This window comes from Anabrus simplex, chromosome 7, assembly GCF_040414725.1.
Source record: "Anabrus simplex isolate iqAnaSimp1 chromosome 7, ASM4041472v1, whole genome shotgun sequence".
In the NCBI taxonomy this organism is placed as follows: Eukaryota; Metazoa; Arthropoda; class Insecta; order Orthoptera; family Tettigoniidae; genus Anabrus; species Anabrus simplex.
The window spans coordinates 118,689,234-118,711,537 of record NC_090271.1 but is presented as its reverse complement, the minus strand read 5'-3'; the positions used below and the strand labels follow the sequence as shown (position 1 = coordinate 118,711,537).

At 36.7% G+C, this 22,304-nt stretch overlaps 1 protein-coding gene across 5 annotated transcripts in view; it reads right to left on the bottom strand.

The window, feature by feature from the left end:
• Positions 1–1,985: 1,985 nt before the first annotated feature.
• Set2 (SET domain containing 2) overlaps positions 1,986–22,304 on the bottom strand; it is a 426,901-nt gene continuing 406,582 nt past the window's right edge. For all 5 annotated transcript variants that reach the window (XM_067151274.2, XM_067151278.2, XM_067151276.2 and 2 more), the window contains 2 exons: positions 21,574–21,906; positions 1,986–2,857 (listed from right to left, as the gene is read on the bottom strand). In XM_067151274.2, the coding sequence (XP_067007375.2) occupies positions 2,702–2,857; positions 21,574–21,906 (489 nt within the window). In that variant the 3' untranslated portion in view covers positions 1,986–2,701. The remainder of the gene's footprint in view (positions 2,858–21,573; positions 21,907–22,304) is intronic.

The following is a 22,304-nucleotide window of genomic DNA, read 5'->3' as shown; positions in this document are numbered from 1 at the left end:
AGATTCAGCTTGTACATAGCCCAAAAATATGAAACATGCTAGGTTAGTAATTTTTTTACCTCCTTCATCTCCCTTTCTGTACCAAACAAACCAATTAATTGCTCAATAGAACAAAGTTGTCAGGTTTGGTTGAAAACTAAACATTTTCAGAACATAATTCAACTAATGTTTGCTTTTCACAGGAAGATTTGGTAACTACGTAATCATTAAAATAGATTGTTTTATCACTCGACTGATCAATGGATCAATCAATCTGCTTTAAAATAGGACTTGAAACAAATTACATCTTTGCCTTGTGTGAACTGGCACATACGTATTTTTGCCTTGGGTGAAACCCACAGAGCAACACTTGAAGGATCTGATAGTGATCAAATTGACATATATGAACCTGGGCCCTTGGTTGGAGTCAAGTGGAGAACAACTTAAACTTATCCCAATAAATAGACCCAGATTTGTAGTTTTTATCATGTATGAACTGGCACATACGTATTTTTGCCTTGGGTGAAACCCACAGAGCAACACTTGATGGATCTGATAGTGATCAAATTGACATATATGAACCTGGGCCCTTGGTTGCAGTCAAGTGGAGAACAACTTAACCTTATCCCAATAAATAGACCCAGATTTGTAGTTTTTTTCATTTTTTCTTCTTTTGTTCAAAAACTTTCCTTAAGGTTTATGGTTTTTACAATCCATCATGTAATGTCATATGTTTCTAATTTTAAGAGGAAAGTTTTCAGTTTCCATGATAATGAAATTTATTTATCGCATGGCTTTTAGTGCCAGGAGTGTCCGAGGACATGTTTGGCTTGCCTGGAGCAGGTCTTTCTATTTGACGTCCATGGGCGACCTACATGTCCGGATGTGGGATGATGATAATAATGAGGTAGAGAGAGGGTGAAACCCAGTGTCAGCACATATTTTATGTCCTCATCTGATGGATGAATCGCCATCTACAGTGTCATATGCTGTCACTCCATGTGAATACTGCTTAGAGATATGGAACTGAATCCAGGTTTTAGACATGCAATCTAGTGATTAGAAATTGTATACCACGCCACTCCTACTCTGCTGGCTAACATTCAGATGGTGAATTTTTTCCTGACAAATGGGACTCGAAACAGCTAATCATGGTATCACACCATATAGACTTGATGCCTGTAATGATCACGGGCCCCAGGCGGACTACAAATGAAATAAATAATACGAAGAACAAGTGTTCTCCTGTTTGGCTAGACTAGAGCAAAAATTTGGGCTCTATACTATTAAATCATGTTTCAACTGCCTTGTAACATTATTGCACATAGGTTATTATTATAAATTTCAAACTTTCAACCGTTAACTTTGACTAAAAATGTCCAGTTTCCAAGGTTTTCAAATTGAAAACACTCCCCTCTTCATCTTTTTATGGCTTTCTTAAATGGGTTCAGGAACTTCCAGATACTGAAAGGAAGAATTGGGGGGGGGGGAGTGTCAAAATGTCATAGGACCTGTCTTGTTGCAAAATTTGTCTACTTACCATATTTCTAGCTATTATTACCCAAAATTTGCAATTACTTAATAATCCATACTTTTTGGGGGTTTTCTCAAATTTTTAATTTTGTTGAGAAGTAAAAATTCGGATTCAGCAACCATGACTTTTTCTAGGTAAAGTCCCCACAGGGTCCCTATTGCCTGGACTACTTGTGCTAGCTTGTATTATTCTGGCATTTCATTTTTTGCTTAAACTTTATTTCCACATTTTTTCTTTTCTGTTTTACTGTTTTCTAGCATGTATATAAGGCTCTCTGAATACCTTTATTGGGCTTCAGTTTCTCAGTGACTGGGAAAATAATGTGCTCCAATGAAGATCAACATGCATTAGGATAAATACTCTCAATTTTATTACGTAAATGTACAGATCTACATGACGCAAGACCTGCCTCATTATCAGGTGAAATAACAGGTTGTAAATAATGCCAAAAATAACAACAAAAAACCAAATATACAGAATAACCTCAAAATGTACTAATTACATCAATTTCCTTGCACATAAATGATGTTCTTTTCATTTACAGAACTCCTGATTATAATTCATTTACAGCGAGTCAACTCATATAAGTGACGGTATATAATATATATATATATATATCTCCTTTATACGAAATCGGAAGGATTACGAGTCTGGTAATAAAACAAGGGGCAGTTAAAATCTGGACTTCTACTTTACAATAAATCATAATTAGAAATCCATACATGGCACAATAACTTGCACGATAATACAAATACAAAACTCATAAGGATGACTTGCAATTTAATTCAGACCTACTTTTCATCTCCTATTCTTATGAGTAATTATACCTGAATTAAACACACATGCAATATCACAAGTGTTCATTAAATTCTTCTATTCAGTCACTAATCACACAAGAAATGATACCGTGACACACATGATGAAGTAGCTAACAATCACATATTCATAAGAACTCGCATACTAGATCGTGACGAAAAAGAGAGAACATTTCCAAAAACTGTTACATATATGCAACGAATGACAAATAAATCTCATTTAGAAACACTTAAATCTAATGAACTCTTTTGTACACTTTCCTCTAGAGTAATATAGTACAGTTTACGAACAATGATTGGAGGTCTATTTATACACTAGTATTTCACTGATCTAAAACAATGATTAAAAGCATTGTCAACACACTTCCAGGTGTTATACATCTTCTTTGGGTCTTGTGTAAACAGGTCCAAACTTCGCCATGTATTTCTTGACAAAGTCTTTAGCTTTGTGTTTCACATTCTCGTTGCACTCCAGATCAATAACATTACGACAATGTTTTAGTTCCTTCAGCATCACAAAATGTGTTAACTGGAAGATAAAAAAATCCATATAAAATGATGACTAGTTAAAATTACAAAAAACTATGAAAATCAATAATGTAAGGATAGGAAACAATGTAGAAGATGAATTTGGGAGGTGGTAGTGCAGGCGATGTGGGTTTGATTTAAAAAACTATAAACAGCAAAACTTCCATAGACCATTTGCAAAAGATAGGTTAGAGATACAACAGGGTGGCTCGGACGACATCACACATTGGTGAATTAAGAGAGTGGACAAAACTGGAATTCATTTTTGCGTGTTCTGAAAGTGGTCTGGAGAAGTCCAATGGTCTGAGGGCAAGCAAAGTGGGTCCCGGGAACATAAGCCCCCAAATACAAGCCTCTAGTATCCCCTGGAATTCTGCTAAAATGTGACAAAAAGTTGTGTTGACCAAACCACAAAAAAGATCCAACATGGCAGCCCTGGGGCCAGACATGATGCAAGCTATATCGGAGAAAACAGGAGGCGCCTTCATCACAACTGGCCAAGTAACACAAAACATGGCCGCATTTTGCAAATTTACAGTCTCCATTTTAATTCCTGTATATACGAAAGAATACTTCCTGGGGTGGCTTGGAGGGTCCCTGGCAAGCACAAAGGTAGGATCTCTCCGCTCTGCTACAGGTATTGCTTCGTGTCAATTTTCTAAGCCGTTTCTTATGCATATGGTCAACAGAAAAAAAAAGCATTGTACATTAAGCTATTTTAACTTTTACCTACTCATTTGCCAACAATTACCCAAAACACTCCAGACAATTTCTGAATTTCAAGGATCTTAACATTTATGTAAAAGTTAAAGTGAGGTAAAAACACACAGCAAAGCATGTGTACTAATAGTGAAATATGCAAAATAATTTTTATAATCTATAATTTCTGTGTTGAATATGCAGTATTTCTGATGTGGGCATGTTAACTTGCATGCCAATAAGTACTTGAAATGTTGGAAAATCTGATAGCCAACTGTGTAGTTTTATACTTTTAACAAAATAAATCAAACTTTTAAAATTACTCTAAACGATTACAGTGGAACCTCGGTTCTCCATTTCAGGAGGGACCATGGAACGAAAACATAAAATATGGGAAAATGGAAAATCTGGGAACAAATTTATTTCATCAACAATTTGGTTAAACATCACAATAATGAGATAGTATTATTATAATCTTACAAAAACTCCTACATACAGTAAATTAAAGGAGTTAAATATCTAGATACTTTAAATTAAGTTTTGCCTTGAGAACTATGTTACTTTCCCGTGAAAATGTCTTTCAGGTCAGCCAAGTTTGTTCAAAATATATGCTTACTAAATAACATCAAGCCAAGCAACAATCTATCACAAATAGTATTTTATTATCTAACCTTATAAAATAATAGTCAATGGTGAAAACATTCTGGAAGAAGAAAAGACGAACCTGTAAACTAGCCATTTCCCATGGTCCAAAGTAGGCCAAAATCAAAAAACGAAAATAAAAGCACATTCGATACATGATTGTGAAATCCTGTTTTTTGACATGAATATTTGTGTAACGCGACAAAATGTGTGACAAAAATTACGTCACATTAGCAGTTGCCATAGGTCTTGGTCACCAAAGATGCTGTGGCTACCAAGTTCCTTTAATGCAGAGCTGCAGTTCTCCTTGATATAACATTGTCAGGTGTACACAATTGTCTTGTATAATAAAATATTAAATAATTATGCAGTTAGATCAGATATACTTGTAACATTGGACTCAATATTTTAGTTTCATTTATTGAAAGATATATTCATGATCATTAGCTTTTTGCAAAGGGAAAAGCTAGAAAAGAAAAATCTACCCTTGTAAAGAAAGTTCTGTAAGTGTTTCTAGAAGCAAATAGAAGTAAATATCGTGTAGATTGTTGATGCAGTAAGGAATGAATTGTTCGAGTGAATTCCATGACACTCCCCCATCAGTTAGTGGGAGGAACTCTTGAATCAATCAGACTTAAAAACATCTTACTTCTACAGAAGTAGAGGGAAAAAGCTTCGAGAAATGTCGCACGTAAGATATAGGGAATTATACTTCGAAAGATTGGGGAGAATCTGTCCGATTACCGTGCGAACAACATGTGTGTGGCTGAACGTTACCAAGGGAGAGAAACTGTCCAGCTTCCATACAAGTAGCGTGTATGTGTGGCTGTGAGCCAGAATAGTACAGAATTTGTAGGTTATGTACATAGCAGTGAGCCGAAGAATCAGTTAAATATGGTTGGGCAAGGCGGTCTAAAATTGTAAAGGTTACGCGAGACAGTGAACGAATCACTGTGTACAGCATACTTAGCAGGCTGCTAGTGCAAAGACTTAGAGCTGCAACGGCACGAACAGCGAACTGTTTGTCAGGAAGGCCAAGTGTCATAGTGAACCTAACCTATTAGTAAACAAAGCCTGGTAGTCAGAATTGTTGGGAGATAGACTAATCTGTTTGACGACGGAGATTGAGGGTATCATGTTCGAGTCCCGGAGTTACACATCCACTTGAACCAAACATTGCATCACTCATCGCGACTACAGTAGCGTGGGCGCAGAGAAGAAGCCAAGAGAAAAGACTACATAGATGGAAGAAATCTTCAATCAAAAGCTAAGTAATTACCAAGGTTTGATCTTATTGTAATAAGAGTGTAAATGAACTGGATAGTCAAGGGCTATGAGACTATCTAACAAAGAGCTATATAAGTGTATTTGTACAAAGATTTTCAGGTTTCTCAATTGTATAATTTGTAAACATATAATGTGTGCTTATCTTTTAAATACAGGTGAAGGGAAAAGTGTGTGTATGTGTGTGTGTGTAAAGGTGATCTTGTTATTTCTAAGATTAAGCTCCCGAAAGATCCGATCCCAAGTCCCCAGCCTGTCCAATCCTTACGATACTACAATCTAGCCATTTATCAAATAACGAATTCTATTAAGAAACAAGATATTAATATAGCATTCAAGACACGAAACATAAACCGAAACACTTTTTTCAACCACAATAGCATAAATTCAAGCAATAACCCTTATCTAAATTGTATCTATGGATTAACATGTGTAGAATGTAAATTTTCATACTTTGGTCAAACTGGCCGTAGCTTTCTCACAAGATACCTTGAACACGTTAATGCTGCAAAACACAATCAACATTATGCTACGAGTGTTCACATGAGAGAATCAGGCCACCATTTTACAACTAGAGAGAAAGACTTAAAAATTATCAAAAAGATCGAAAAAGGAAAATAAATGACAGAATTAGACCAGCATTTCAATAAGGAAAAAACAACAACAACAACAAACCCACAAACCTTTAAATGATGAAATTGAAATAAAAAATCCTTTACATGAACAATTGCCTAAACTTTTACAAATGCTTAATCTAGAAAAGGGTAACTTTGCTAAAGTTTTTATCCTCAAAACAACCAATAATCACGTAACATTAATGAACACAACCCCTCCCTGTACCTCCTCTAGACTTCCCCTCCCAAAGCCACACCTAATAACAGTAATCCACCCACCCCTACTCCCTCCCCTCAACCCCTACCACCTCAAGACAACACCAGACAGACAAGCAGTAATTGGAGGGGTAGGTGATGTTTCCTTAAGTGCTCACTGAACTAGTAACACAACATTCGACACTCACACAAATCTTTTTTTCTTGTTACAGACATGTCAACAAGCGATAGCCTATTCAACTTTTAGCTACACAGTTCGTCGAATTACAGGGTGTCCACCAAATTCAGATTTTAAAATTCCCTGACATTTCCCTGTTTTCCAGACATAAAAACCAGTTTTTTCCCTGACACATGATGACAAAAAACATAATTATAAAGGAAGTGTCAGTAATATTAAAATACATTTTTAAAACTTAACATCCAAAAAAAATAAATGAGCATTTAATGTGCATATTAAAACTTGGAAGTTTAATTTAGTCTGATTAAATTCACTTTAAGTTTTTTAAAATGTATTACCATTACTGCTTCAGCGAAGAAACTTCTTTGTAGCCACCATCGACTTGAGCTTCTGCCATCACCCTCCACTTCTTTTCTTCTAATTCTTTCAGCAACAAAGCAGCCTTTCTCTTATTTTTTTGCAAAGAATCTTCTACTTCCAATATTTCACGTTTCTCCTTCAGATTTTGAACGTACAAAGCATGAGCACTCCTTGCAGCATGGAGCATGTTTTTATTAATGGAGACCTTTTCAATTCCACCAGGGTTTGGGATAGAATCATATATTATTCTTTGTGTTACAAGGGATACTTGTAGCATGTTCTCTACTATAATTTCTTTATTAACAGAAAAACCACACTCAGGTGAAGCATTTCCATGAAACAATATGAGTATCATTTTGAGAAATGAAGCCAACTTTTCTGCGAAGCCAAAAGTGATCTAACCTTTCGTCTTTAGAATACAAAGAATTCACTTCTTTCAAAGTATCATTCTCACAAACAGAAGTGAACTCCCTTTGTACATGAATGACTTCGTTACCCGAGATCCATTTGTTTTCAACAAAGGCATTTAAAGCTATCTTAGCAGTCTGCTGCTTAGAGGCTACTTGGCTACACTTGGATCGAAACAAGAAATTAATTTAGTCAGTTTATATGCTAGCGGTGAGCAGATGCGGCCAACAGGTGGAAACTGCAGATGATGACGATGATATGCCAGTGGTGACCTTTCCAGTAACTATTTGCACAAAGCTACCATTCCTCTTAGAAAATCTGTGCAAAACACTAATATATCTCTATCATTTAATCCAAGATTGCCACGAAGTGCTGCTTTAGCAGCATAACCTATGTCAGTTTTAGATGGAGGCACAAGATTTTCTTTACTGTCTAAATACGTTTTAGGAGATTTTCTGAAGACTGCAGTGACTCAGACTTAAAAAACCTTGTCATGATATTTATCATCAATGAAAGATTCATAAAGGAGTGATGCAAATGGGAGATCTGTCTGAAACTTTTAGGAATGGTTCCAAATCTCCAACAAGTGATAATAAAAATGACAACTTGGCCTTAAGAACCTTATCTTTAAGTGAAGTTGATACTATTTTGAAGCTGTTACAGCTTGGGATTTTCTTGTCTCTGTTTGTTCCTTCCACATATTTTTCGACATTAGGTAGGATATCTATAGCATGTTCAATGACTTGAAAATTTTCAAGCCATCTTATAGCACAATATTTTGAAGGAAATACGTTTGAACCTGAATAATGTATATAATCAGCACGACTTGCAGGAGCATAGCAAAACAAGAAGTGAAGAGCACGAGGAAACTCTGCAATATTCCATTGGGTTTCTTTTACTGCCATTTTATATGAATTGTGCACAGTACGCAAGCCACAAGATCCAATGTTCAACAAAATAGGAGCATCTAGATCATCTAATAAATTACCAAAATCCTGAAGGAACTTTTTATTAACGTTTGGACCATCCACTGAAATTTGTAATTTTTTTAGATAAAGTCCTTGTTGTGCTTGCAAAAAACCATTTAACAAATCTGAGGAGGTAGTGACCAAGAAACATGGAATCAAAATAAGAAGTGCATACTTCATTAGTATCAGGATTGAAACAATGAACTACAAGATCCATTTGGCCTATCTGAGAAACTTTATTCAGTGACTCGTCAAACCCAACGGTGAAATGTGTGCGCTTACTACCCATCTCAAGAACTTGTTTATGGAAATAGAGAGCCAAACCATGAGTGATTGTATATGCAACTTTTGTTCTGTGCAGTTGAACTTTCAAAGCTGTTTCAGAGTCTGGAAACATTACTGGAAAAAACTGAGAATGCAATATAGGTCTAATTCATCGAGCTCACCATTCCCCAACAACACAGAATATTCAACAGTAAGCAGATCAAAACTTTGAAAATTCGATCGATCAATTATATAGCTATTGATATTATTGATTACTTCACATTTGTGATCACACTTTTTCATTAAAATTTATTCCTGGCATAAAAGACATGCCCTAGATTAATGTTATAAAAACTGAAAAATGTGTTTGTATTACACGGATAAGTACGGTATGTCAATTTTATCTGGAAGAAGAATGAATTTCCAGATTTTTTCCTGAATTCCCTGACATTTCCAGGTTTCCCCGTTAATTATCGAATTCCCTGACATTTCCCTGTTTTCCAGGTTTTCCATATGGGTGGACACCCTGAATTACGTCCCTTTTAACCAGGCTTCATTTTAATTCATTGATGTCAACAAGTATATACTTGTTCAACAACGGGCTGGTGACAAAAGAAAACAAGAGTTTAAACTTTGTGAAGATTAAGGTTTATGAGCCTGTCACATGTTTCAATTATAAAGATGATGAGATCTTAGTATTTTATAGATTCTTATCCTCAAAGGATAACATACACTTTAAGCCTGATCTCATTTTCAAATGACCTATAACCTTATTATTAGTTCTTAAGATTGAATCATAAGTTTTCTTCAAGATTTTAGACATACTAATTGTTTGAAAATATTTGAGAGCAAACTTATTCTACCATAATTTTAAATGAATGTATTTTTATAAACTTTTCCACAATTAAGTCCTTGTTAATAAGGCACGCTACCAATCATTCTGCCTTCTATGATATTTTAGTAAAATAAGTTTAAGATTGTAAAATGTACAAATAGTTTTTAAGCTATTAGTTATGAACAAAAACCAACCCTTGAGATTCTCTGTCTGCTAGTTGCTTTACGTCGCACCGACTCAGATAGGTCTTATGGCGACGATGGGACAGGGAAGGGCTAGGAGTGGGAAGGAAGCGGCCGTGGCCTTAATGAAGGTACAGCCCCAGCATTTGCCTGGTGTGAAAATGGGAAACCACGGAAAACCATTTTCAGGGCTGCCGACAGTGGGGTTCGAACCTGCTATCTCCTTGAGATTCTAGATTGGCTGATGATGCTCTATGAAGGAGCAAAACATGTCCTGCATATAACTTCATATTAATGAGGAAACTAAATGTAATAACATTTTGATGTATTGAATAGGTGGTTTATAATAAAACACTGTTTATTGTAATTGACAAAAATGGCCATGGATAATGGTCTAGCATGGTCTGCTGCATATAAGGGAATATTATACTCAAGCAAAAAAAGTGAAATAACATTCAGCACATATAACACTATTAGTCACTTTTTATAATAATAATAATAATAATAATAATAATAATAATAAAAAAACCGGGCGAGTTGGCCATCCGGTCAGGAGCGTGCAGCTGTAAACTCGCATCTGGGAGATAGTGGGATCGAATCCCACTGTCGACAGCCCTGAAGATGGTTTTCCGTGGTTTCCCATTTTCGCACCAGGCAAATGCTGGGGCTGTAACTTAATTAAGGCCATGGCCACTTCCTTCCCATTCCTAGGCCTTTCCTGTCCCATCGTTGCCATAAGACCTATCTGTGTCGGTGTGACGCAACGCAATTAACAAAAAAAGCATCTCGCACCACTCTTTGATGAGCCTGTACTGTTAATTTTATTTAGATTTCACACGGCGTTGACAACCAAGGCATCCTCCAGGTTTTAAACTGAAAAATCACACTTGCATATTTCATAAAACACATAGTTCGGTGAAAATTTTGATGGTCCTAGGCATGGAAACTCATCTATGTACTGCTTTTGGTACTGTTGATTGTTCACCAAGGCTAACTCGGGCCCAAGTATTTATTACCTTGTCAACACAGCCCAAACGAGAATTGGGCGGAAACTAAATATACCATTTTGTAGAATTTTTATAACAGCTATACCATGCGCTTGTGTCCATTATTGTTGTTTTCTCAAACTTATAGCAGCTTATTTTTGCAAGTGTTCGCCTCTACACTTAATGCTTCCAGCTGCTCAAGGTGCGCGCTTTCAAAGTTTTGTCTACATCGCGCGAAGTGTTTAGTGTGATTTGTTTCTGCTATCATGAGTGGATCACTGAATGAAAGTCGAATTGTAGAGACGTTAGAAGAGATTTTTGATGACAGTGGTTCAGAAGAAGAGGTAGATGATTCAGATCTAGACCCTGATTTCGAACTTCATGTTTGTGATGAAGGTATTTATAACCTATTTTATCATCTTCTACCCAGGTTTGATTTTGCACCTTGTAGTTTATTTAGCTAATGTTTCATGATCTTCATATGACTGGAGATTCATTCAGAAATAAATTAGTGATGTAGTTTTCTTTATTTTAGAACAAAGTGATGCAAGTGATGATAATTCAAAGGCAGGGAATGATTCACATTTGCCGGGTACTTCTGGTGTTTCTGATGCGGTTTCTGACATCGGGCCAGCTCCAAAAAGGCGTAAATGTTGTGCTTATGGTACTAACACTTGTAGGAAGCCTACAGATACTGAATTAGGTTAGACTTTCACTGATTCTCCGCCTCAAGAGCCTATTTTTCAAGAACAATCGGGTGTGTCCGCTCCACTGGATGCAACATCGACTGTGCTAGATTGTTTTTCAATTTTTGTTCCTGAAACAATGGTGAACCGAGACTAACAGTGCCTCTGTCACTGAAAAACTAAAATGAGTAAAGAAACTGAAACGGAAAAGTGTGGCAGCCAGTCAAGTTATGTGAGATTTACGCATTTCTCAAGTTGTCATTCATATGTGCTTTGTAAAGAAACCAAAACTGAGTGACTGTTGGTCAAAAAGTGCATTTCTTTCAACTCCAACTTCATCATATGTTATGAGCAGAAACCATTTCAAGGCGATTCTTTCGAACTTTCATTTGAATGATACCACAACATACATTCCTCGTGGACAGCCAAACCATGATCCATTACATAAAATCCCCCCCTTTCTTTGACAGTCTCATTCATACATTTTGCTCTTCTTACGTTCCATAGTCTAACGGTTGATGAAGGAATGTGTGGTTTTCATGGTCGAATTCAATTCAGAGTGTACAAACACGCCCGAAAAATATGGTATAAACTTATTTGTTGTTTGTAATGTTTTTTCAGGGAATGTTTTGAAAATGGAAGTCTATTCTGGGAAAAGTACTGCAGACAACGGTATTATTCCACTTCTTAACAAACTGCTAGCAAACTACTTGGACAAAGGCCATTCTGTTTACATGGACAGTTATTATAGCTCCCCTGCAGTTTTTACTTTTTATGGGAAAGGAAGACTAAACCTGTAGGAACTTGTATGTCCAACAGAAAAGAGTTGCCTCAGAATAACATTGTTCAGAAGAAGGTACAGAGAGGCGAATTGGTATTTATGCGTAGAAACCATCTTCTTTGTTTGAACTGGAAGGACACAAGGGATGTCTCGCTTTTGTCAACTTGTCACAAGGCGATCTCATCTGATGTTCGCACAAGAGAAGGCCCCAAAATTAAATCTAAACCAGATGCTACCCGTGATTACAATGTGAATAAAACGGGTAGATACAGTGATCAGATGATAGCAAATTATCCCTTTGGAAGAAAGCAACTGAAATGGTGGAAAACATTGTTCTTCCATGTGTTTATGGTAATCACAAATGCATTTGTGAAACCTGGGATGTGGGTAACAGAAAAAAATTGCCACCTATATCAGTTCATGGTTGAGTTAGGTGAAGCTCTTTAAGCAAAATCTGGAACAGATGTCCACCAGCAACCAGGATCAAGTACAGCCTCCAACAGATTGCTAGAACAGCATTTTGCTGAGAAGATTCTTCCAACAGAAAAGAAAGCACTACCAACGCGCACTTGCAAATTGTGCAGATAAAGGAAAAGTGGAAAATGGGAAAGTAATGAGAAAAGAGACATGCTGGTGGTGTCCAATGTGTTCTGTAGCACTTTGTGTCCCGTAATGCTTCAAACTACAGTAAAACCTCATTAATTCAAAGTTGTTGGGACTAAAAAATCAGACTTTGAATTATGTGATTTCAAATTAACCGCCAATTCGTAATTCAGAAGTGTCAAACCTTGCCACGTTACCCATTCTCTTTTCACGTTACAAAATATTCTAAGGCTCGTTACTGCACGCAGTTAACCTTGATTCACAGTTTAAACCTTTCAAATGCCATGAAAAAAAAAATAAAATAAAATAAAATAAAATAAAATAAAAAAATCCAAAGTGCATTTAGAGTATTCAAATAATGTACTTGGATAACTCACTGACAAACATAACCTCTCGCAATGACAGAAAGAAAAAAAAGCACGATTCAACGAGGAGATATCTATGCTGGCTCCCATGTGCAAGTGCTTTATTCACTGGATTACTGTACTGTATGCGTTCTAGATGTCCTGTACTTGAGCAGAAAGTACCCGACGCCCTTAAAACATCATAGCTAATCGAACTTTCCTATGATGACGGGAGAAAGTCTCTCACTTCCTTCTGCATGACAACACAATACAGTCACTCAATCCTTATACAATTTCCCGCCATGGCACTTCTCTTGTACTTCAGAAATGTAAACACTTGCCGTGTCACAAAGTATTCTAAGACCTTGATTCAAGTTTAAACCTTTCAAATGCCATGGAGAAAACTATTTCCATCAAGGTGCATTTACAATGTTCAAAAAATGCAATGACAAACATAAACTCAAGCAACGAAAGAAAAAAGAAAATCACACGATTCAAAGACGAGGATAAATTATGCTTGTTCCCCAGTACAAATGCATTATTTTTTAGATTATTCTACCATTTGCATTTTTAGATGCATTGTACTTGTTCGGAAAGTGTCCAACGCCCTTGAAACATTGTGGCTTATCGAACTTTACTATGACGAAGGGAGGAATTCTCTCGCTTCCGTGTGCATTACAACACAGTACAATGGTCGCCCACCCTTGTACGATTTCCTGGCTGGCACTTTCTCCTTTAAAGCCATAAGACCGTTTGGGCTCGGCATTAAAAAAAAAAACGCAATGCAGTTTCATCGGCAATGACAATATTGCTCGGTGCCTACGAATTGATTAGAGCCACACTTTTTTGTCAAGTGTCGGCATCGCCAGTGTTCACGGATTCTGTTTCTCCACACACTGCCTGCTGTGTAATATTACGGCGTTCCTTAAAAATGTTGAATACTAAAGAATTCCGATTTCACTTGAACTTAGCAATTATGAAGTACACTGTAGGCACACCGATTGTGAGAAAGTGCAGAAAGCTACCCCTGCACATTCCGGAAGAAGCGTTCTATCATGTCGCGGATAAATTTTGAATTTAAATTACTCTGTAACATACTATTGTTTTAAAATGTAAAGGCAGATTCAAATTAAAAGACTGAATTTCGGAAATGGGGCCGACATTGTACTTCGAATTACAAATTATCCATATTTCAAATTAAACAATTTAAATAACATGCAAAACTGTATCTCACGTTTCCGGGAACGAGAGCTTTTTCGAATTAGATGGGACTCTGAATTAACCGATTTTGAATTATCGAGGTTCTACTGTATTCCACACTCAAGCTCATTATGTGTAAGACTTTGTTGTCAGACTTCTTTTTCTTGTTGTAAAAGGCACACCGTTGGAAAATGTGTAATGTGAAAAGTATTCAATAGATATTAATGCAACTTTTTAATCTGTAAAATGGACACTTTTAATTTTTTGATGACATAAATGTGTTACAATTGCAACCTACTTACTAATTTCTACAATTCCTTAAAAACCTTCAAAATATGCCAGTCTGCCTGCCCATATGCCATGCCATGTTCTCCAATGTGTTGAACATCTTGTTATTTTAGTTAATACAGAAATATGCTTGCATTAAGCAAAATCAGCATCACTCTGTTCTGTAATAAAACAAGAACTGAACACACATGCAGGCAATGCGTTTGGCAAAGGTGTTACACTCACAGTAAAAGGTTGTAAACAAACTTCACCATGTCATATTTTTTTCCCACGAACTACCTTTTAATAGTCTCCTACGCGATGTACCATATGAAACTTAAGTGTTCCATATTTGTACGAAAACTTGAAAAACTGCACTTCAAATTACATTTCTCATTCACGGTTTAGCTATCTACAGCGGCACGTTGACGTGACAATTTCTTTCATCATCATCTTCCTTCCAAGTATTGGGCGACGTGTCCCATTATGGTCTTGAATTTTCCCTCCATCTCTTCATCGGACATCCTACAGATCTTTTTCCTCTGGGTTGGTATCGAAGAATTTCTTTTGGCAATCTACCAGGTTCCATCATGTGTATATGAAGTTTCCAGCTTTCCTGATAACTGTAGATATAGTCAGCTATCGGCTGTACTTTCAGTTCTTTTAGCACCTTTTTATTCCTTATATGGTCCCATTTTGTACACCCTACTATACGATGCATGAATGTCATTTCTCGTGCTGTAATTAGAGACAAGTCTTGAGATCTTAACGTCCATGCCGCATATCCATAGCAAAGTGTTGGTTTAGCTAGGGTATTTGTTGACCGCTACTCTTTTCTGATCCGGTGGTATTTGAAGGTGCTCAAATACGACAGCCTCATGTCGGTAGATTTACTGGCACATAAAAGAACTCCTGCGGGACTAAATTCTGGCACCTCGGCATCTCCGAAAACCGTAAAAGTAGTTAGTGGGACGTAAAGCAAATAACATTATTATTATTACTCTTTTCCGAGAATATGTTTTTCTCTTGCAGTTCCTCTCAAAGTCTGTTGGCTCTGTGGGGATGTCGCTGATGACTGATCAAGCCAATCTTTGCATGAAACATGTGGCCACACAAGCCACATCTAAAGGTGGGTGGAGGACGTGGTTGGATCTGACATAGTTTCTGCTTTTCAAGAGTTTCAATTTCTTGTCTGCAACGTACCTACTCAAACAGTGAGACACCTTCTGCAATAGCTTTGCGCCAGAGAACATGGTTTTAAGCACTTGTTGCCCAGGTGTTAGCATTTATGTTGGTGTTATTCATAGTCTTCTTAAGCTGGTCTTTATAATGTTTCAAAGAAGCACCTTGAGGCCTTTTGCCATGACCAATCTCACCGTAGAGAAGTTGTTTAGGCAGTCTGCCATCATTCATATGCTGGATGTGACCAATCCATCGAAGACCATGAGTGATGATGAAGTCTTCTATGCTGTTCATATGCGCCTTGTCAAGAACTGCTGCATTGTTTATGTAGTCATCCCATTTGATGCTCATGATGGATCTAAGTTTCTGCAGATGGAAGCATTCCAGTTTCTTTATATCACAACGATAGTGTCCAGGTTTCACATCCATATAGTAATGTTGTTATGACTACAGCTTGGTAAAGGCACAATCGAGTATGTTTCTGAACAAGTGATGGTTTCATGATGTTTATTATTCCTGTAGTTTTTGTGAATTTATTAATTTTTACTGGTATATCTAATTCTGTTTGGTATGATAAGTTATACCCGAGATAATTGAACACACTCATTCCAATGTTGTATTATCTAAACATATTTTACTAGGAATCGGCTCTCTTCCCTTGAAGGCCGTTATTTTGTCTTTTCTGCTGAAATAATCATATTAAAATCTGAGGAAACATATTTTTTAGATTGAAAACTGATCTTTGTAGGTCATCTTCCATCGCAGCCAGCAATGCAACATCATCAGCATGTAATATGGTGTCTAAGTGTTCGAGGCATCTATTTATTGATATTGATCCATGGCATCCCTGTTTCCAAGTTTCCATTATTGCATTCATATACATTATAAAAAGTAGAGGGAGAGTCCACAGCTTGCCTTACACCACCACTTAACGGAGTACCTTTTTGCCTCTCCTGTGAAAACCATAAATAAAGCGATTGATCAAGTTTATCGAATTTGGACACTTTTGATGTTTGGCAGATTTTAAGGATGTCTCTTGACGATGCTGTACAAAACTGTTCGATTTTAGAACGGTTTCTCTGCCAGTCGGAAATCGCAGCTTTTCCAACACCAAACTTGACAGATAATTTTGATGCACTGTCACCCTTATCCAACCATTTCAACACAAGTTTTTCTTTAAGAGTACAAGACCTGTGCTTTTGTTTGCTTGCCAGTTTCAAGCCTTAACTTAATCGAATTTATCGCAGTATAGTGGTAACGAAGAAGACAACAATGAACAACTAGTGTCACATTCAAATGCCGTGGCCGCCTTAGAACTTGCCGTACGCTATGTGGAGCAACACTCCGCTGCTACGCCCACTGATGTGATGTTTATGAGACGCTGGTTTAACACTGCATCTTCGAGTAGGTTCCAATCACTATGGCAAAAGAAACTAACAAGACTTCGTAAAGATAAACAATCAGTGATTGATGGTTTATGATGTATAATTATGTTTACATTAAGTTATTCTAGTAAAATATGACCAATAAAATGCAAGTAATCTTCATTCTAAAATATGTTTTTCATTTCAATAAGGAGAATGTTTTACAAAAATTGAATATTTCAGTTCGGATTAACAGGATTCCAGTGTACTGCAATTAAGTAGGAATGGAATTCACCTCGAGATATGGCAGAGTGCATAATTGATTTCAGAGGTTAGTTTATTTGTTCTTGTGCCTGGTTAAATTATGGAAAGGCTATTATCGTGTAAATTTATAGCGAGGAGATTATAAATTCTCCAGTGGTGCTTGAAGCGTATTTTCATCATACGTATAGTACGGTTAAGTTAGGATAAGTGACTATGTTTGAATAAGAAAACTGAAATGTTTGCCACAAAATGCGATTGATCATTTTCAGTATGGTATAGTTTTCTCACTCTGTGCATTTCCAAGCTCCTCTCTCATAGACATTCTAAGGCGATGTTGGAGTCGATTAGTAATACCCGTAGACTGCTGTTCTCTAAAGAAATTCAAAATGAAAGAGTATAACACGTTTTCGCAATAAATGCACAAATAACATCGCCGATAACTTGTTAAAAATAAAGGCTGAAATAAACGATCACTTAATTTTAATGTTATATACTGAAATTAAGTAAGAATGTGATACACCTCAAGATATGGCAGAGTTAGATTTCAGAGGAGAGTTCATATTTTCTCGCTATTCACATATAATATATTAGTGAAGAAGTTATAATTTCTCTACATGCGTTTCAAATATGTTTTCATGATACGTATTCGGTTAGGTCAGGTGACGCCGTTTGAAGAAGAAAACTGAAATGTTTGCCACAGAAGCCTCTGAAGTGATACCTTATTTCTCCGAATCCAAGACTTTTTAAAATCAGAATCTCGTGGGAAAAATCAAGGGTTGTCTTGCATTCGCGACCTAACAATAACGAATACCACTGGCAACTACCACGGTAACCACACTGCTTCTTTTTACCTCCGCACGCACACACAAAACTCGTTGACAATAAACCAAAACATGCGAGCCTTCAAATTCTTTTTCTTTTTTTTCTCTCGCTATTTTGCTTTACTTAATTTACAAAAGGTATACATTTATTATTCAACCTATTCAATACATACAGTACCATGTTATGTGGTTAATTAGACATAAAAGATCTGAATATTATGGACATGGTTCGCCCTTCTTATTGGGCATCATCAGCATATTAACTAATCTTAAAACAAACATTTTTAAAAAGGCGATAACATTTATAGTTTATAAGAATTGAGCTAAGATTTGTTATATTAAAATTTATGGAACAGTGGTTAAAAAATATGATATTGGGAAGTACAAGCACATGTTAAAATTATTGTAGACTAATTTAAAATCTTGTCTAAAAAAGTATTTGTATCGATATAAAGCTCTAAAAACGGTGTGTGTCTGGAACTGAAATGGATCCTATTCGTTGTGAAAGTTAGCATATATTTGCTGCGTTAGCTGCTAACGTAGGTCAGAGGGTAAATTTTGTTTATATTATATGTTCCAACATTAAAAGGGATGACTTGTTAATATTTTGCTTTACGTCGCACCGACACAAATAAGTCTTATGGCGACGATGGGATGGGATGGGCCTAGGAATGGGAAGGAAGCGGCCGTGGCCTTCATTAACGTACAGCCCCAGCATGTGCCTGGTGTGAAAATGGGAAACCACGGAAAACCATCTCCAGGGCTGCCGACAGTGGGATTCGAACCTACTATCTCCCGGATGCGAGCTCACAGCTGCGCGCTCCTAACCGCATGGTTTGAATTCTTAGAAAGGCCACGGCTACTCAGTGGCAGAGTTATAACGCGTCTACTGTACCTGACGCTTATTAAAATCAAGTTTTATAAACTGCAGGAATATTTTTGTGATGGATAGTCGTATTGTAAAGATACGTGGAACAGGTATTGCCGGCAAATTATAAACGGGTTCTCATCGATATTATGATGCCAATTTAAAGTTAAAGGTTATTAAACACTCGGAAATGTAGAATAATTGTGCAGCCGCAAGAAAATACGGCATAGGCCTAACTAAAGTCAATATTTGACGTTAGCGTGAAGATAAAGATAGCTAAAAAATGCGTACTGTACAAAACATGCATTCAGTGGTCCGCAACAAGGACGCTTTAAAGAAGTCGAAGATGAAATTGCGAGGTATGTGCATGAAAAGCTCAAGAGCAGAATGGCCACACCACGGCACAATAAACTTGTTCGTTGATCTTCAATGTCTACGATTAGGCCTATATATTGCCAGTCGCTGAAGTTGGCCGAACCCAGTGAGCGGGATATGCGGGTAGCGGTAGCTGGTTATATCTGACGCTGAGTAAAAGTAACAGTTTTATAGACAGAAAGAATATTTTCCTGGCAAATTTTCAATGGGTTCTCTTCGGTATTACGATGCCAATTTTAAGTTAATGGTCATTAAACCCGCGGAAATAAAGAATAATTGTGCAACCGCAAAAAAGAAAAAAAAATACGGCATAACGGAAGCCAATGTTCGGTGTCTAGAAATGCTTACTGTACAACAAAGGGATTCATATGACTTTACAAAGCACTTTTTGAGCCTGATTTGAACTCTTTTTAGGAAAAAGTGGAGTTCGTCTTGGATTTGGAAATATGGTACTATAATTTTTTTCAGAATGAAATTAAACACACACTTTTACGAAAAATAACAAATAAACAATCCATAGTGTGGATATCATCCGCAGAAACACAAGGTTTGAACAAACCGACTGCCGTTTCATACCGATTTTAATGTGTAGGGGGGGTGTGTGTTTCCGACTTTCATACAAAAATCGGGTATAACGATAATCCGCTATAGCGAGTGAATTTTTCGCTGTTATGAATTCTAGCTATAACGGACTTCTACTGTATCTTTATGGTGAAATACGTTCCAGTGCATGAGCACCCTTCATGGAAACCTTATTGTTCATTCCCCAAGTTAACTTCATAATGTTGCTGCAACTTATCTTTAATGATATTTGCATATATTTTATAACCTGAGTTAACAATGCTAATTTCTAAGTAATTTTTACAGTTTGTCACCTTTTTAAGGAAGAGGGATAACTTATTACTTTCTGCCAACTTTCTGGTGGATTGTCTCCATTCTAAATTTGATTTAAGAAGCTGAGGAATCTTTGTTTGAAATGAAAGAGGAGAATATGTTTGAAAGTTTTACTTGAATATTTGAACAGTTCAGCATGTATAACATCCTCCCCAGATGCTTTACCAGTCCTTAGTTTCTTCAAAGTTTGGTCTAGCTCTTTTTATGTTATAGATTCCAATGTATTGTTGTTAGATATTGGCAAAAACACTTCATTTTTTGAACTTCTCCAGAGTGTTTGAAAATAATTAACCCAGTCATTTGGTGGCATTGTTTCAAGTTTTACCTAATCCTTAACTTCCCTGTTTAATTTCTTCAGAATTTTATAAGTATGTGGTTGTGGTCTTGTTAAGTCTTTCTTTCTAAGAGTATATTTCCTATTAAGACGAGAGTACACAATTTCTTCGAGGCAGCCGGTGAACTGTACCATCTTCTGCATTAAGATATGTATGGTCAAATTGCTATTGCTTGTACTGAATTACCATTGCTTATTTCACTGTTTTATTCATTCAGGACTATTTATCGTTGCAGAATTGGTATGCGACTAGCCATATTGCATTCCTGGAGCGACTATGTTTCCGTCAAAATTTCAGCCAATGGCAGTGGGTCTTTACGATGGTGAAGATGGGAAATGTCATGCAATTCTTATAAAAGCAAAAACTAGGATTGCATTGGAGGGTTGTTTACTTTCGTAATGAACACATTTGCCTCTCAAGTTACGGTGTATAACTTTACATTTGGACATTATAAAATGAGTTAGGCCAACAGTGAAGTTTCAACCCATCGAATTAGTAAAATCTGTAATAATCAGTACCACTTTAGTACTGTCGTAGTACGTGAGAAATCAGTAGAAATTACTGAAAATCCGTAGTAGTTGGCACCTATGCTACTCTATCCATTTCTCGTCATCACCAATAAAAAACTGTACACACTAAAATACTGCACACTGGCATCCCCTTTACACATATGCTATGGAAGTAATTGCTATATTTTGTGGTATGTGTATGGTATTGTGTATTCAGTACAACTGAGTATGGAGCCCTTGATCTCGGTTATTTCATTGCATACAACAATCCATTAAGTTTTAAGATTTTAAATATTACCTACTGAGGCAATTTTTATTGAAAATGAAATGTGTCCATTACACGAGGAAATTTTTACTAAAATTTTAAGGGGAAAACTGGAGTCATTCCATTGTGTGGAAGTGTCCATTATGAGAGTAAATACGGTATGAAGGTCTAGAAGTCCTACATTTACCATTATGTAGGCCTAAGCCATATGTTTGGCATACAAATGGGAGGTTCTCATACACAGGACACACCTACATTTTGCAGCTGTAAAAATGGAAAAAGAAATTGGATCTAATATATGAGTAAATACAGTAATACATTACCTTTCTAGCAAGATGCTTGAAGTCATCAGTGCTCTTTATATGTCCAACTTTACAGTCTGGTTTTCTGTAAGCATTCAAAACTTGTACTATGAAGCCAGCCATTTGTAAACGGAATTGATCTTTGATCTTCCTTGATGCAGCATCTGATGAAGTGTCAGCTGCCACAGTTACTGGTTTTTCAGAACGCGGTTTTCCATCACGATGGCGTTTCTTGGCTTTCTCGGAACGCTCCTGAGCACGTTTCTGTTCCTTTTTTCGTCGCAGTTTCTCTTTGATTTCCTTATACCTCTTGTTGTTGTTGTTATTTTCTGTCTGATCATCATCTCGACGTGGCTACAAATTGAAAAGAAAAGTTAGATGTGACAAGAAATAGAATAACTTAATGGTAATTTGAAATAAGACATTACATTACACCTTTCATCTAGGGTGGACTGTGCCATTATTCTATATACATTATGCACTGGTTGCTGACCTTTAACTTTCAAGTCCATGGTCTGAGGTAATCACTCCTCCCACGCAGCCAGAATCATTAGGCAACAACCTGTACGTAATGTGCATAGAACGACGTGCTTTCACATTATTTCTTGTCTCATTATAGCAGTGCAGCAACAGAAAAATACTTAAGTTATAGAGATGAGGCAGCGGGTCTGGAGTTGTGATCAGCAGTATTCAGTAAGAAAGAAGTGATCTTTCTGACTAAATTATCACTATAGCATTCTGATTTGAGGCAA